The sequence below is a fragment of the Papio anubis genome, chromosome 6 (assembly GCF_008728515.1).
Source record: "Papio anubis isolate 15944 chromosome 6, Panubis1.0, whole genome shotgun sequence".
Taxonomy (NCBI): domain Eukaryota; kingdom Metazoa; phylum Chordata; class Mammalia; order Primates; family Cercopithecidae; genus Papio; species Papio anubis.
The window spans coordinates 165111812-165128101 of NC_044981.1; the positions used below are offsets into that span (position 1 = coordinate 165111812).

At 46.0% G+C, this 16290-nt stretch overlaps 1 protein-coding gene across 1 annotated transcript in view; it reads left to right on the forward strand.

Annotated features, from left to right (window-relative positions):
• The window catches only part of SMOC2 (SPARC related modular calcium binding 2), a 215192-nt gene that overhangs the window by 64506 nt on the left and 134396 nt on the right, over positions 1–16290 (forward strand). The window contains exon 2 of the mRNA XM_031667620.1: positions 2742–2913. Within this exon, the coding sequence (XP_031523480.1) occupies positions 2742–2913 (172 nt within the window). The remainder of the gene's footprint in view (positions 1–2741; positions 2914–16290) is intronic.

Sequence of the window (16290 nt, forward strand, 5' to 3'; positions counted from 1 at the left end):
TTTTCCTTTAGAGAAAATGATAATTACAGCGTCTTCCTAAGTCCTCAGCATCTCCTGACTTAGGGGTTCCGGAAATACATAGAGACCACCCCTTAAACATAAAAATGAACAGGATTTAGGTTATTCCATCTTTTCCTCTACAGTAGAAGACAGCTATGAATAGGGCGGGCCCCTGTGTGAAACGAGGGCACCTGGGGCTCCTCCGAACACACGGCAGGTTCACGTTTTCTTTCTGTTTTTTCCCCTCTTTCTTGGGTACAAAGCTGCGCTGCTCCGGCCAGCTGTGTGCTGCAAGAACGAGGCTGTTGAGATCCTCAAGTGCTGGGGGGCGAGGAATGACTCCGAAGCATTTTATAAGATCCAGGCAGCATCTCAGCGGGTGGAGGAACTTCCCAAGGCACAGCACCCGAAGGCCATGTCTCCCAGGACCCGCCTGCCCCGGGGCACCCCCCACCGCTGGAAGAGCTTGGGCAGTGCGTGTTGGTGAAATGAAAAACGTGGCTGAGACTCATCCGTGGCAGAATTCAACTGAATGTATTTGTGTGCCGGCTCTGCCCTCTTTAAGTAAAGCACACATTTTTGCAAAACCCTGAAAGGCAATGATCTGTTTTCACTCGCCTCTTAGCTAAAACAAACCTGAATCGTTTCAGCAGGTGAGCTTATTCTCAGGAAACTTAGAGCACGCTGTTTGAAACGGAACCAATGTGAAAAATAGCTCGCTCTGAGATGGCAAAGGCCCCATCACCTCTGGGTGCGGCTCACCTGTCCCCTGGCTCCAGCCTTCATCCCCAACTCTGGGCAAGGCCACTGCCAAGTAGCTTTGTGAGCTCCAAAACACACAGGCTCACCTATTCTTAGCCACACCTGCCGCTGTCACAGTCCTCAGGTCGGGAGCTCTGAGGACCCTGCCTGGATTTCTGGTGAGGTCTGGGGCTCCCCACAGGCCATCCCACCCCTACAGCGTCTTGTGTGCCCTCCCTGGCTTTGAGTCCAGCTTCGGCTTTTGGCTAATCTCTATTTTTAGTTTTTTTTTTTTTTTTAATCACTGTGAAGGTTTAAAAAAATTGTATGTGTAACATTGGGCAAATTATTTAAAGTGGATAAATTTTCATTCAGGAAATCACAGGTTATGATTCCTTCCACTGCCCATCAAGGTCACCGTAGTTCCTGCAAAGTTTGGGTCAAGATTTATCTTCAAGATAGCACAGCACAGTTTTAAAAGAACTGAGACCTAACCCACAGTGGTGCCGACAGCTCTATGTGACAATAATATACAAGTGAGTGTAATTTCCACGGCCAGCCTTGCCGAGTTAGCTCCACTGACACAGCCCGCCTGGTGATCCACAGCACCGAGGGTTACAATGCTGATTAGCTGGGCAAAGCTAACCTTTAAACAGAGCCAGCTGAGATGCAGACTTCAGGTCAGAAAGTTTCTTAGCTTCTGAAGGAATGCAGCATCCTGAGTTGGTGAATTTCTTTTTCCTCTCTCACTGGTAAAGGAGCATGCTGATGAGGGCCCCCCAGCTTCTGCTGAACCTCAACCCTATCTTCCCGCTGCTCAAACTGGAAGAGGGATTGGAGCAGCACTCTCTTTATCCCCACCAATATCGCTGGACGAACAATGCCACATAGCCCCGCTCACGTGCACACCACACCCAGAGGGCCATGTACTACCGTAGCCTATGTTCTGCCAGCCACAGCTCTGCACGCTTCTTTCTTTCTTCTAGTTAATGTATTGTCTCTGCTCTGAATCAGGGAAAACACCCCCTGGGGCAGGTGATAGTCTGGGGACCAAAGGCCTCTGACAATCCCGTTTGTCCTGGAACACAGATGCTTCCTCAGGGTCACTTTGAGCTTCACCTTGGTGTCTGGTGTTTCGTCTGGCTGATGGAGGCCCGGACAGGACTAGTGGCTGGTCAGGAAGTGGCAGGACACTGATGACTTGTCCAAGGAAAACACGCGGGGCCAGCACGCCCAGATCGGAGGCTTCCCTGGGGTCCGGCGAGCTCTGAAGCGTGGGTCAGGCTGTAAAAGAGCAGGAGGGAGATCAGGGGCCTGGAGCTGCCGTGGGAACTGCAGGGCACACATGGCCATTAGGCGATGCCTATGGCCTGCCGAGAGTGTTCCTGTGCCTTAGGCATTTTCAGAGAAATACACAAGCTTCCTCTGGGCCATGAGGTCACTCATTCATTCAACAAACATTTATTCAAAGAACAATAGTCCAAGTGAATGCAACCTAGTCCAGTTGAATGTAGAGTTCATCTGTATTTGGAGAATGTAGACGAAACTGTGTGGCACCATTTAAATCAGGAAGGATTCCCTCCCAGTTCCAGACAGTGGACATTCCTGATACTTGTCACTTCCAGAAGAATGGTAACAATGTGGTGAATGTGGAGGCAAATTCGTCAGTGAATTCACAAATTAAAAGGAAAACTCAGACTTTTAGGGGTGAATCAGGCACATGTGCATCCCCTTCAAAGACCAACGATTCACATGTTGTTCTATGCCAGACGGCCGATGTTGATATAGAGAACGTCCAAATTAGCTAGGCTTTTGAAACCGACAGTGGCTAAAATGTTCAGACGTGCCCGTGATGCTTCTGGCAGGGGTGAGAACCGGGGGTGCGTTATCCCTCAAGCTTTTATTCCCTGACCGTGAAGTGGCCTGGGGCAGCCTTCTGTTTTCTGCTGCTCTGAAGAATGTGTCTTTAAATTTGTCTGGCTTCTTTTTTCTCCTTTAAGTTTTTGAGAGTCGATCAAGATAAAGACAAGGATTGTAGCTTGGACTGTGCGGGTTCGCCTCAGAAACCTCTCTGCGCATCTGACGGAAGGACCTTCCTTTCCCGTTGTGAATTTCAACGTGCCAAGTGCAAAGACCCCCAGCTAGAGATTGCGTATCGAGGAAACTGCAAAGGTGAGCTACTGTTTGATCATTCATCCAAAGATGGGGACATCCGTCATCAAAATGAATGCAAACATATTTTCATACTTGATAACTTTTTACGTTTACAAACTCGAGTTTATGTTGGCATTTTTTTCACAGCATGTAAGGAAGAAGAGTAATTTCTTTGAATTTTAAGAGCAGAGTCTTTTTCTACTTATCTAATATTCTTTTCTTAGAATGCCTTATTCCATTGAATAAGGAAGAAATTTATCCAAATATTTCAGTTTTTTCCCCAAAGTCTTCTAAAATTATTCTCAATAAGATTTCTTCCTGATTCTTTCTCATTTTTCTTTTTGGCAAGTGGGATGTGTACAATAGCATGTGTGCAGTTTTCAGTGATTTTTTGGTGTTGATTTTATACTCTCAATTTTCAGTTTTGCCAGTTTAAGAATTAGATGCAGGTTAAGAGTCTAATGCTTAGAGCCAAAGATTGAAATGCTTCCTACATCAATGAAGGGTTTGACTTAGCAAAAGATGCTGATATTTCAGAGTTATTTTCAGAAAGAGATTTACCTTCTTTGTCATATTATCTAGGAAAAAAGACCACAGAGACTAAAAGTGCCTTTGAGATGATGTTCTGCATCATCTGGCAATTAGCTTCAACAATCCTCTTAAATGAAACAAGACAGCAACCACACTGCAAGCCAGCACTATGAGTGCCGTGTCTAGACCCATGCTTACCCAGGTGTTGAATAAGCTTGTTCTTCCTTTCATAATGTAATATAATCCAGGTAAACAGATTTCAATTACTTTTGCAGACGACAAAGGCAGAATTTTGCCATGTTCTTTAGGCCTGAGAGTTCTTCCTACTGATGTTACGAAGACATTCCTGTACACAGTCACAAGGCTGTTTCACTCAATGCCAGAACGCACGTCCAACAGTGGTCCCATAACGTTATAATGGAGTAGATATAGAAACCTGTTGGATGGCACTTGATATTGGCATTGAGATCAAGTAGGGGAAATGACTGATGTTCAGTAATGATGCCGGGACATTCTGTTTTCCATATGGAAAGGTAGGTATATCAATGAAGTTGTATATATCACGTAAATGTGTGTAAGTATACTCTATGATGTTCACACAATGATGAACTTGCCTAAAGGTGTGTATTAGTTTGTTCTTACACTGCTAATAAAGACATACCCAAGACCGGGATGTTTATAAGGAAAGGGGTTTAATTGACTCATAGTTCTGCACAGCTGGGGAGGCCTCAGGAAACTTACAGTAATGGTGGAAGGGGAAGCAAACACATCCTTCTTCACATGATGATAGGAAGGAGAAGTGCTGAGCAAAAGAGGGAAGCCCCGTATAAAACCGTCAGATCTCGTGAGAACTCACTATCATGAGAACAGCATGTGGGAAGCCACCATGGGGGTCAAATTACCTCCCACCAGGTCCCTCCAATGACACGTGGGGAACTACAATTTAAGGTGAGATTTGGGTGGGGACACAGCCAAACCATATCAGGGAGATTTCTCAGAATTTATCCCTGTTATTAAGAAACACGTGACTTCACCCAGATTTAGTACTCTGAAAACAAGGAACAGCATGAACTACCTCTGGAGCCCTGGTCTTTGGCCGGTGGCAAACCCAATCCCTATGCATTTACCTGCCTGCAGTGTGCACAGACTCCTGATTTAAAGGTCAGACTCCTCTCCACATGCACCTGTGGCTTTGCCCATGCCAAATGGCTATTCATTATCAAGGATTTTTTTTTTCTGAAATTACAGTTTGTTCAAAGTCAGAGTAGTTCAGGACACAGCATTTAAAGGCTACACAAATGCCAAGTATGGGGCACGGTAGGTAGGCAGGTAGATTCTCCAGTAAGAGTCCCTGGGAAGATGATTTTATTATACATCTGAGGGCACAAGAGAGAATGGTGCTGTGGAGCTTAAAGTCCTATTCTGTTTCTAAAGTGTTTATCACATAATGGTGTTATCCTCCCCTCACGCTGGGGGAGTCATGAAGACCCCGGAGCAAAAGCCCACTCAGAGGACCCTATGAGGACCGACAGGAGGGCCTGAGGGGGAAGTAGGTGGAGCCAGGCTGGCAGGGCTGAGTGCTGGATCCCGGAATTTTCGTGACTATGGAAAATGGAAAGACACAAGAAGTTGTGGGCAGAGCAGGGATGCACGAAAATTGCTGTTCTGCATGGTGCATGCTTCCCTGAGCTCACTAAGCTGCCCCATCCCAGCACCCACCTTGGGCCTTTGTCCAGGTGTGCCAGGCCCCAGTGTCACCAGCACAATTGCAGTGAGTCTTGCTGCGCTGAAACCCTGGCGTGCTTTAGAAAGGACCACAAATGGAGGGGTGAGCTACTTTCAAAGGGGTAATGGAACTTTAATTCACTCATTAACCTCAATACGCTACTAAGATTGCAAGGAACAAAATGCAGTAAAAAAGTATTTGATTTATACTTTAAATAAATGAAGTGCAGTGGCAGTATCATAGCCGATCCCAAACACAAAGTTTAAAGATGCTGACCTGAACTTAGTGGGACAGGTGTGACAAGCACCACAGCGAGTGGCCTGGGCTGGTCGCTGCCAGCTCATGGAACCCACCCCAGACCTCAGGATCCATTTCAGAAAGCTGGGCTCTGGATACTCATCTGTTTGAAGCAGCTCATGGGGACTCTGGAAAACCACTTTCTATGGCCTGAGGTAGTGCCAGCCCCTTCTAGAAACAGCTAATAGCTGGTGATGATGCTACCCATTGACCCTCCAGTGTACCCGCACACTGAGGAGCTGACTCCATCTAACTGTAGCCCAAATAGAAAAAAACAACACTTGGAAAATGTGTGAAAGAGAAAGAACTATATATATATATATATACACACACACACACACACACACATATATATTTTACTGTAGTAGAAAAAATAGTTTAAAGTTATTTAAAACACAGATGCGAAATATCTTTCTATTAAAAAGTCCACAAAAATAAAGATAACATGATTAAAATTGAAAGCATTTGACATTCTTTCACTGAATTGTATACTTATATGCACTATCTACATTAAAACACAAGTTGAAACTTTGACTATAGCAGCAGCAATAGCTGCTCCAGCTTTCTTTGTGGTGTAGGGAAAATAGAATATACCATTTAAAGTAAATGATGTTTTGTAAATGACTGATTTATTTTTTCCCTAAGCATCCCTTCTTATCTCAAGGAAAAGGAAAATAATTTGTTCAATCTAATGTACCTGAAGTTCTATAGTTCTATATCACTATTTTGTCCTTACAGGTTTTTTTTCTCAGTAGACATTTAGGTTTCAGTAAACTGTACATTATTTTAGTTCTAATTCCCTTGGTGAAAACTTGGATGACATCTCTTAGATTCATTTAATGGGAGACACACACACACACACACACACAAATACACACACACATACATACACACATACACACTTACATAAACACACACGCAAACTCTTAGTTTATTCAAGTGGACCACTGACATTTCCTGAGCAGCTTGGTTTTATGTGATTCTAAAATTGTATGATCAATTTGCTTCAACCTGATTCTTTTAATAAGTCCTGACATTTACTTGATATTGATACATTTGGTAAACTGGCATTTTCTTCTTACTGAATGATTCCTCGAAGAGCACGGGGGCTGAGAGTGAGTCCATGCTGTTCTCTATCAGATAACCTCTCAGGGAGCTGGTCTCTTCATTTGATTCAGTCCAGCACTGGGTTCCCCAGAACTCAGGGACTCTAAGAATCTTTGTCCCTGGCAGCATCCTCCAGATGGGAACTGGCTGGCCTGCTTCTAGCACTGGAAACAGTTTCATGTGAGATTTTCAATAGGATCCCGGATGCTCCCAACACCCAGGCTGTCTTCAGACCCTCCTATGAGGTGGACGGCTGGGGCCCTACGGGGTGGCAGGACACCTCCCTCCACACAAGGGCCAGCCATGGGGCACACAATGGTGTGCACAGGGTGCCCTCATGGGAGTTCTCCAGAGCCTGGCGGTGCCTACTTTGTGGGGTCATAAGCATAGGACCCCAAAGTGCTGCTTCCTTAGCCTGCCCCAACACTGCAAATTTGTTTACTCTGCATCTGAGAAAGAACAAGTTAGTCTGTTTCTTTGGAGATAAGCTATTCTTTTAAGAAGCATCTTTCAGACTCAAGGACACACGCCCACCAAGAACAGTGGGTCTTCTTCCACATTTTGCTTCCTTGCATCACCAATGCTCTACTGCTAGAAGTCTTGCTTTGTTGGCTAGGAAGGACCGTGGTGCCTTGGACAACTGTCCAGGGATAATGTGATTTCCAGCATGCTTCGCCCGTGAAACCACATGGCCATAGGTTATGGAAAGTCGGCATGGAGCCAGGTACATGGCTTGAAGGAAGCATGTTCTTCTCTCCTTTGTGTCTGACCGATGTGTGTGAGATTCACACTGGAGAAAGACTCAGATGTGATTTGATGCCTTGGCTGTAGTTATAAATCTCAGTTATCTGTGCTGAGAAAAGAGAAACAATTTAAGAATAAATTTAAATATCAGATGATGTACTCATCACAGAAGATTTTAGGAGTGATTACCTATAAAGTCTCAGCTTGTGGAAACAAGTGCTGTAGAAGTGGGGAGGTCACAGCACCTCATTAAACTTGGAATTTCATGTTCCCTTTTCTTGCCATGTTCCCTTAGATAACGCCAGTTGGATATTCCATTGAAAGGCCGCGAGGAAGCCTCTGCTTTAGCTGTAGCCTTTGAGGAGGAGTGTGTGAGGGATTTCTTAGACAAAGGAGGGAGGATGGTCGGTCCATCTCTCTGGGTGGAAGCTCGTCATCTGTGACCCTCTCTGGCTTGTGGGTTTTTCAGGTGTCTCCCCAGCACGTGACTTCAGATCTTTGCCATACCCAGCTGCAGGGTCAAAGTGACATTCTTTTTGGATAGGGAGAACAAATGTCAATTAAACACAGATGTCCTTTTTGGTAATATCCTCATTAGTTTGTTTGCACCTGCATCTAAGCCAACTTTTCTGGATGATTATTTCAGTGGGAATTCTCATTTATGTTACCAAAGTAGTTTTATACCATACATTTATGACACACAAAAAAATATAAGGGAGCAGTAGGCAAAAATAAAATGTACCTAACCAAAGTCGGTCTCACTTAAATCAAAAGGATTCTATTGGAAAGAATGCACAGGCACCTGTAGTCTTCAAAATCTCATGTGTGGGGTGCTGCAGATGCCAAGGTAGCAAACATTAAAATCAGTCTGAGGAGAGATTGTTCACCGTGCATTATAGATCTTGAAATAAGTGGGTGTCACGCTTCTCTGATAGTCTAGATTTGCATGTGGGGCTGGGCTCGGAGAGGCTCCGTCTGCTTTCCATCTACATGTTGCCTCCAGTTAAGTCTGTTCCCTGCTGGAGGCTGCCTTTAAAAAGGGGCTCCCACCTCCCATCTGCAGTTGGAGTTTTCCTAAAGTAGCAGCCTCGCACCTGCATCCTGGCTCATGACGGAAGAAGGGCCTCTCCCTGAGGGGCTGGCTTCTTCCTAGACCTCGCCCTGAGGGGCCGGCTCCTTCCTCTAGGCTGTCATACTGTCAGTCACTTACACACTCATCCCAGCATCCAACCTGTCTCAGTGCTGCAAATGCAGCAGTCGCGGCTCCTGGGGAGCAGGAGCAAAACACACTGAGCCCAGGAGGGGTGAGAACAGACACAGGGTTTGGTGTCTACTGAGCAAATTGCGCTTCTGTTTCCCTCTAAGAGCATAAATATTGCACATTTCACAACGAAACTCAGGTTGAGAATTTTTTTCCCTGAAGGTAAAAGAGGGAGCACAGGATTGTCCGTTTAGATCATTTGTGTAACACAAATAAACCTCTAAGTTTTCTCCATGTGATTCCTGGAGTGGGCCTTGGCTAGTGTAGCACAGTGTCGCCTTGGCACATATGAAGCTGCTGCTGTCTTTAGCATTTTGGGGGCACTTTTACATTTTTGGTGGGTGACAGTTCTGTAGGCCTGTCTCTTTTGGATGTACTATTTGGAAATAACAATTAAAATAGTTTAATCCATATTTAATTAAATTCGATTTAAATGTTCTGCACACTTCACACTGTGATCTAACCATTGACCCTGAATAGAACTGCAGTGGTTTACACCGATGCATTTTTCTCATATTTTCATAGAAATTTGTGGAGTTTGTGTTTTCAGAACTCTGCAAATACATTAATATTTTTCTTTTGATCTGAGACTTTTGGGGCTGTCTTTCTTTTCAACAAAATCTCTGGCATTCCATAGAAAAGCCAAATGCCAGGAGAACTTGGAACTATTTTGAGATTTCTGGAAACACGTATTGGACAAAAGCAGCTTCCTTGGAGATCTGAGGACCAAGAGCTTCTGAACGGGCGAGTCTGAGTGAAAGAAACATGGTGACAAAGGCTGTAACATCCACCCATCGCTCTGCGCACCCATCTCTGAGGCTGCACAATGACCTCAGCAGCCCTCGGAGAGCCGGTGGGACTCCGCCAGCACCTGGCACACAGGAGGCCCACGGTGCCGTAAGTCCACAGGTATCACAGTCAGATTCGAATCTCCACAAGATGAACACACATGCTGTTATTATTAAGATTATTAGGCGGCAGATCATGAGGTCAGGAGACCAGCCCGGCCAACATAGTGAAACCCCGTCTCTACTAAAAATACAAAAAAAAAAAAAAAAAAAAAGGGAAAGAAAACAAAAAAATTAGCCGGGCGTAGTGGCAGGTGCCTGTAATTCCAGCTACTCAGGAGGCTGAGGCAGGGGAATCCCCTGAACCCGGGAGGTGGAGGTTGCAGTGAACCAAGGTCGTGCCATTGCACTCCAGCCTGGCGACAACAGTGAAACTCCATCTAAAAACAAAACAAAACAAAAACAGATTACTGCTACGATGAGGTTTAGAGACTGTTCTTTCCATTGGTGAACCCCGCCCCCCCCCCCCCCCGAGTGATACACACATAGAAGTTTACTCCCTTGGCCAAGTGATGGTTGTAACAGGAGCCTAAGTGTCGGTTTTGGGGTTGCTTATCCCAGTTCGCTGCGCCATGACACGGCGTTTCGTGTCAGCGCTTCCCGGGAAAAGCTCCTTTCTTCAGGATCGCCCCAGACAGTCGGCTGTGAGGCCTGGAGACCTGTCTGCAGTTGTCTCTCCCGCATTCTCTGCAGCTTTTGCAGAGCTGGGGCGGGGTGGGGACCACTGTGCTCCAGTGGCCGGTGGCGCCGTGGCCTGGCTGTGAGGCCCCGCAGGCGTTTGGGGTGGCACCTTCCCAGGCCTTCTCAAGCTGCCTCAGGCCTGCTCCTGATGCTTCCAGCGAGGAACAGCGGGGCAGGAGTGTCTCCAGGAGGAAAGCCAGGCGGCCTCCCGCCGGATGTGGGTCGAGGTGCAGCTCCTTCCACTTCCCAGCGTGGACCTGAGGGGCTGCCCCTGCCTGGGGAGCAGCTTTGCCATCCTTTCAATCAGCAGCGAGAGCTCTCGGGCTCCGAGGCCAGGCGCTGCCTAAGAAGCCGGAGCCATGGGCATCTCACACTCCAGAGGCACCAGGCCTCCCCATGGGGATCCCTCCACGCGCTCCGCTCCTTCTGTTGCAGTTTTCCTGAAAGCACAGCAGTAGCCCCTGCGGCCCGCAGCTGCTTCTCAGCACCTGCAGGGAGGACCTGCCTTCTCCTCACCTGGGCCTGGGCAGGCTCCGCCGGGTCCTCACATGTCTCTGTCCTCGCATGTCTAGAATGAGGAGCCGGCTCAGAGGAACCCCAAGAATTCTTTCTCTCTGGAGGTTTTCCCATCACGTGAATGTTTCCATCGAGCTCTTCCTTGTACTCAGCGACCTAGAAACAGGCCAGAGAGCTCCGCACCCGCCCGTTCCTTCGAATTCCACGGCCTCGCCTTCGCCTTCGAGGAAGCGGGAGTTGCGATGTCCCCATGAAGCTCCTTCATCCCTGCACAAGCGCCCGGGGCCGGAGTGTCACCTGGCTCCTATCGGGGGGCATCAACCTGCTCATTTTCCTCAGAGAGACGGGCATTTCCCCAAAGGAAATCTATGAGGGGGTATGAGTGTGAAAGTGTGAGTGTGTGAGATTACGTTTCTGTTGTGTGTATGCGTGAGGTTGTGTATGAGTGTGAATGCGTGTTCATGTGCATTGAGTGTGCATGTGTGATTGCATGTGTGCTTGTGTGTGAATGTGTGCGTGTGTGCATGTCTGTGAGTGTATACTTGTGTGAGTGTGAATTCGTATGTGAATGCTTGTGTGAATGTAACTGTATTCATGTGCTTGTGAGTGTGCATGTGTGTGAGTGTGCATGTGTTAATGTGTGAATGTGCGTGAGTGTGCATGTGTGAGAGAGTGTGTACGCTTGTGTGAGTGTGCATGTATGAGAGTGTGTGTATGTGTGTGTGAATGTGTGTTCATATGCATGAGTGTCCGTGTATGTGACAGTATGCATGTATGTGTGTGTGAATGTGCATGAGTGTGCATGTGTGAAAGTGTGTGTACGCTTGTGTGAGTGTGCATGTATGTGACAGTGTGCATGTGTGTGAATGTGCGTGTGTGCATGTATGAGACTGTATGCTTGTGTGTGTGAATGAGTGTTTATGTGTGTGCATGAGTGTGCATGCATGTGTGAGTGTGCATCCTTGTGTGAGTATGAATGTGTGTTCATGTGTCTGAGCATGCATGTGTGTGAGAGTGTGTGTATGCGTGCATGTGTGAGTGAGCACAAGTGTCTGTGATTCTGTGCCCTGGGCTTCTGGGCCAGGTGCTTATCCCTGGCTCCACCCTTTCCAGGTTGGATTTCCTTTCCGCAGACGCAGCTATCAGAAGCAACTTCAATCGGATCTGTGCTTGTGTCTTGCAGAAACTCTACCCCGAGTATGTTTACCTTAACTCGCTTATGGTATTTTAACACGTCTGATGTTTGGGAGCGTCCTCCTCACAGGCTGGAGTAGACATAACAGGAGGTTCAAGGCCTTCAGTCTCGTGTGCAGCCGTGATCAGAAACACAGCCAGATGTTCCTGGAATGTTGCACATCCAAAGGACCTTTCCTCGGTTTGCTTTAGTGGCACCACCAAACCCAAGGCACCGGCTCATCAGAGGAGCAGGGGCCTCTCCGCACAGCCTGCGGAGCTTCTGCCCTCTGGAAGGCTCTAGTCAGCCTTCCTGCAAAGGATTTGGTGACCATTTACACAATCATCCATTTTGATCTGTTGAAAATCACTGTTACTAATTTTCATAGAGATGGGTATGATCAGTGGTTTCTTGTGTAAATATTATAAAGGCTGTCTGAATACTGTAATATAGTCTTGCAACGGTTTGCAGTTTCTCTTTCTCTTTACAGTTTGGCAATCTCAGTTACATATTTAGGGATTTCCTATTGTAATTTTGTTTCTGCCTTGATGCATTTAAAAAGAGAATACTTACGTAAAATGAAAATGTCGTTCCTGTCTCCCTTAGCTCTGGAATAGTGTCGTTCTGGTTATGGTCGGGACGGTCGCATGGATGTACTAGTCTGTGGCTGGGGGGATGCACCGTGCTGCTTTTGCTGACCAAGGGCTGCAGATCACTGGGACTGGGAGTGCTTATCACAGCACTTCCATCTATATTAGGATATTAGGATGGAAAAGAAAACTTCAGTTCTGCTGGACAGTATTGCAGCACAGCATGCTTAGTTTTCCTGACTCTGGCCTTCAAAATTACGGGTGGGTAAAATACTACAACTTTTAAAACACAGTGTCTGCCTTCATTTGATGCCAAAATCAATAAAAGCCATGCCACTCTGAGGGCTATCATTGCCGTGGCCACTACAAAGGCACCATATGTGTCCTCTGCCTGGCTGCCATTTGCTCGTTCAGCCCGTGGTGTTCCCACACCAGCCCCGTCCCGGGCAGCCCTGCACTGGGTCATGGGGAGATGGTAGTGGAAGCTGAGCCTGAACTTGAAGTGTTTACATGGCCGTGGCCATAATCATAGCCATTCAGTGACCTTGTGAGATCCAGAGTCAGAGCATCTGTTGACCACATATCCAGCTAGCTGCTCCTTCTCTATCGATGAGTGAGACACCACAGTAATTACCTGTGTCCCAAAGTTCTCTGCCTATTGCAGTAGGAAGCTGAGCAGCATCAAAATCTTGAGGCATCATCTCTGGTGTAGACAAAGCATCTTGGAAGACCAACAGAAAGAGTTACTTTGATTCACCTTTGCCTAGCTTACTGTGTTTATGTTATTCTATTCTGTTAGAGACAGGAGTCCCTGAAAGAGGAACTCTCTGGGCTTAGGACTACCAAATTCAGCATCACCTGTGAAGATCACTGTTTCATGGCCCTGTTTTGAAGTTTCCTCAAAGATCCCTTTTAACTGTTCCTTTTCATTGTTGCTCTCCAGAATCCTCTGTAAAACGTCCGGCAAAGCAGCCTCTGCTGATTCTTGCCTCATCCTGTTTTGAGAGATTCTAGCAAAGTAGGGAATCATCTGCTTCCTGTTTAAAAGAAAACACTCATCATAAGTAACCATTATAAAGCACTGCTATTCATTTCTACTTTGTAGTGAGCATCACACTTAACGGTTTCCATGACATATCTTTTTTTTTTCTTTTGAGACGCAGCCTCACTCTGTCACCCAGGCTGGAGTATGGGGGTATGATCTCGGCTCACTGCAACCTCCACCTCCCAGGTTAAAGTGGTTCTCCTGCCTCAGCCTCCTGAATAGCTGGGATTACAGGTGCTTGCCACCAAGCCTGGCTAATCTTTGTATTTTTAGTAGAGACGGGGTTTCACCAAGATGGCCAGGCTGGTCTCGAACTCCTGACCTCAGGTGATCCACCCGCCTTGGCCTCCCAAGATGCTGAGATTACAGGCGTGAGCCACTGCGCCGGGTCTCCATGACACATCTTGATACATAAACAAGCTTGCGATCTGATTGTAGCCAATTTTATTTTGTAAGTGAGAGAGAAAATATCATCAAACAGGTAGAAATAAATTGCTCCCACAATTAACTACCATTAACCAAAAATTCATCAAAATATTTCTGTTAGGGCTAGGCGTGGGGGCTCATGCCTATAATCCCAGCATTCTGGGAGGTGGGAGGATTGCTTGACACCAGGAGTTCAAAAGAAGCCTGGGCAACAAATCAAGACCCCATCTCTACAAAAATTAAAAAATTAGCCAGTCAGGGTGGTGCCTCTCTTCCCAGCTACTGGGGAGGCTGAGGTGAGAGGATTGCTTGAGCTCAGAAGGTTGAGGCTGCAGTGAGCTGTGATGGCACCACCGCACTCCAGCCTAGCTGACAGAGACGCTGTCTCTAAAACAAAACAAAACCTGTTGTTAGTGATGCCTTGCTAAGCAACAATGAATTGTTTATTTATAACATCCCGGCTCTGCAGGTAGGAGCAAAAATTTTCTAAAAATATATGACAAAATTCACATCAGAAAGTTTTTCTTTGGTCTAGTAAAAAGAGACTACATTCTTCAATTAGATTAACAATTTTATTTAATTAAAGTATTAATATTATAATTTCCAGCTGAGTTTTTTTTTTTTAGGTAGATATTTATTATAGTAATATAATACTATGAGCCAAAGTACTATGAAACCATTTCATCCCAGTCAGGTGGTTACATCAGTTTAAAAAAGACAAAATAAATTCTGGGTGGATAGGGGAATGGAAACACTTGTCTCTGTTGGCTGGACATACAACGGTTTAGCACTGTGGCAGACGGCAGGCACTCCCTCTGTAAGTTAAATGCAGAACTGCCATGTGAACCATCATTTCTACTTTCTACCCAAAAGACTTGAAAACAAGCGTTCAAACAAAAATTTACATCTGAATGTTTATAACAGCATTATTTACAATAGCCAAAAGATCCTAAGTGTTCATCCATGAGTGAATGAATAAACAAAATATGGTCCATCCCTACAATAGAATATTGTTCAGCCATAAAAAGGAACATAGCTCTGAAACATGCTGTAACATACCTAAGCCTTGACAACATCACGCTAAGTGAAGGAAGCCAGACACAGAAGGATACCTCATGTATGACTACATTGATGCATCATCTCTGGTGTAGACAAACATGAACATACGTACATGAACTTTGAAATCATCATGCCAGGTGAAGGAGGCCAGACACAGAAGGATACCTCGTGTGTGATTACATTGACAGGAAATGCCCAGAATAGGCAAATTTGTAGAGACAGGAGGTAGATGGATAGTTCTAGGGGTTGCGGTGAGGGGAAAATGGGAAATGGCAGCTTAAGAGGCACAGAGTTTTCTTTTGTGAATGAGGAGAATGTTCTGGAACTAGGCCGACATGGTGGTTGCCCAACACTGTGAATGTGCTAAATGCCACTGAATTGTTCACTTTAAAATGGATAAGATGGTAAATTTTATGTTATGTGTAGTCGTACAGTAATTCTTTTTTTTTTTAGAAGGAGTCTCGCTCTGTTGCCCAGGCTGGAGTGCAGTGGTGTGATCTCGGCTCACTGCAAGCTCCGCCTCCTGGGTTCACGCCATTCTCCTGCCTCAGCCTCCTGAGTAGCTGGGACTACAGGCGCCCGCCACCGCACCCGGCTAATTTTTTTTTTTTTTGTATTTTTAGTAGAGATGGGGTTTCACCGTGGTCTCGATCTCCTGACCTTGTGATCCGCCCGCCTCGGCCTCCCAAAGTGCTGGGATTACAGGCATGAGCCACTGCGCCCGGCCAGTAATTCTTTTTTTTGAGACAGAGTCTTGCTCTGTAACCCAGGCTGGAGGGCAGTGGCACGATCTCGGCTCACTGCAACCTCCGCCTCCTGGGTTCAAGCGATTCTCCTTCCTCAGGCTCCCAAGTAGCTGGGAACACAGGCACCTGCCACCACGCCCGGCTAATTTTTTTTTCTTTTTTTTTGTATTTTTAGTAGAGACGGAGTTTCACCATATTAGCCAGGATGGTCTCGATCTCCTGGCCTCGTGATGCACTCACCTCAGCCTCCCAAAGGGTTGGGATTACAGGCGTGAGCCACCGTGCCCAGCCGTCATACAATAATTTAAAAAATTATGTTACTTGTGTTCTACGGATTTAATAATCAAACCATTAAACATAAAGTGTTCAGAGTGGAATCTCAACAAGGCCATTACACAGAGAGGGCTCTGCTTAATTTTTAACTCAGCAAAGAATCATACAGAGTAAAAATACATTAAGGTGAGACATTTATCATCATCTGTAAAAAAGGTTTCCAGGGGACAGTGTTGAAGCACCCTATTCCATTCTTTCAAAGCGATTAAAAAGTTGGAAAGTTGGAAACAGCATAATGTTGAGGGTGTGTTTAATATTTTGATGTTTACAAAGAGGGGCATTTAATTCAGTCTAAGATGTGTCTGTATCAA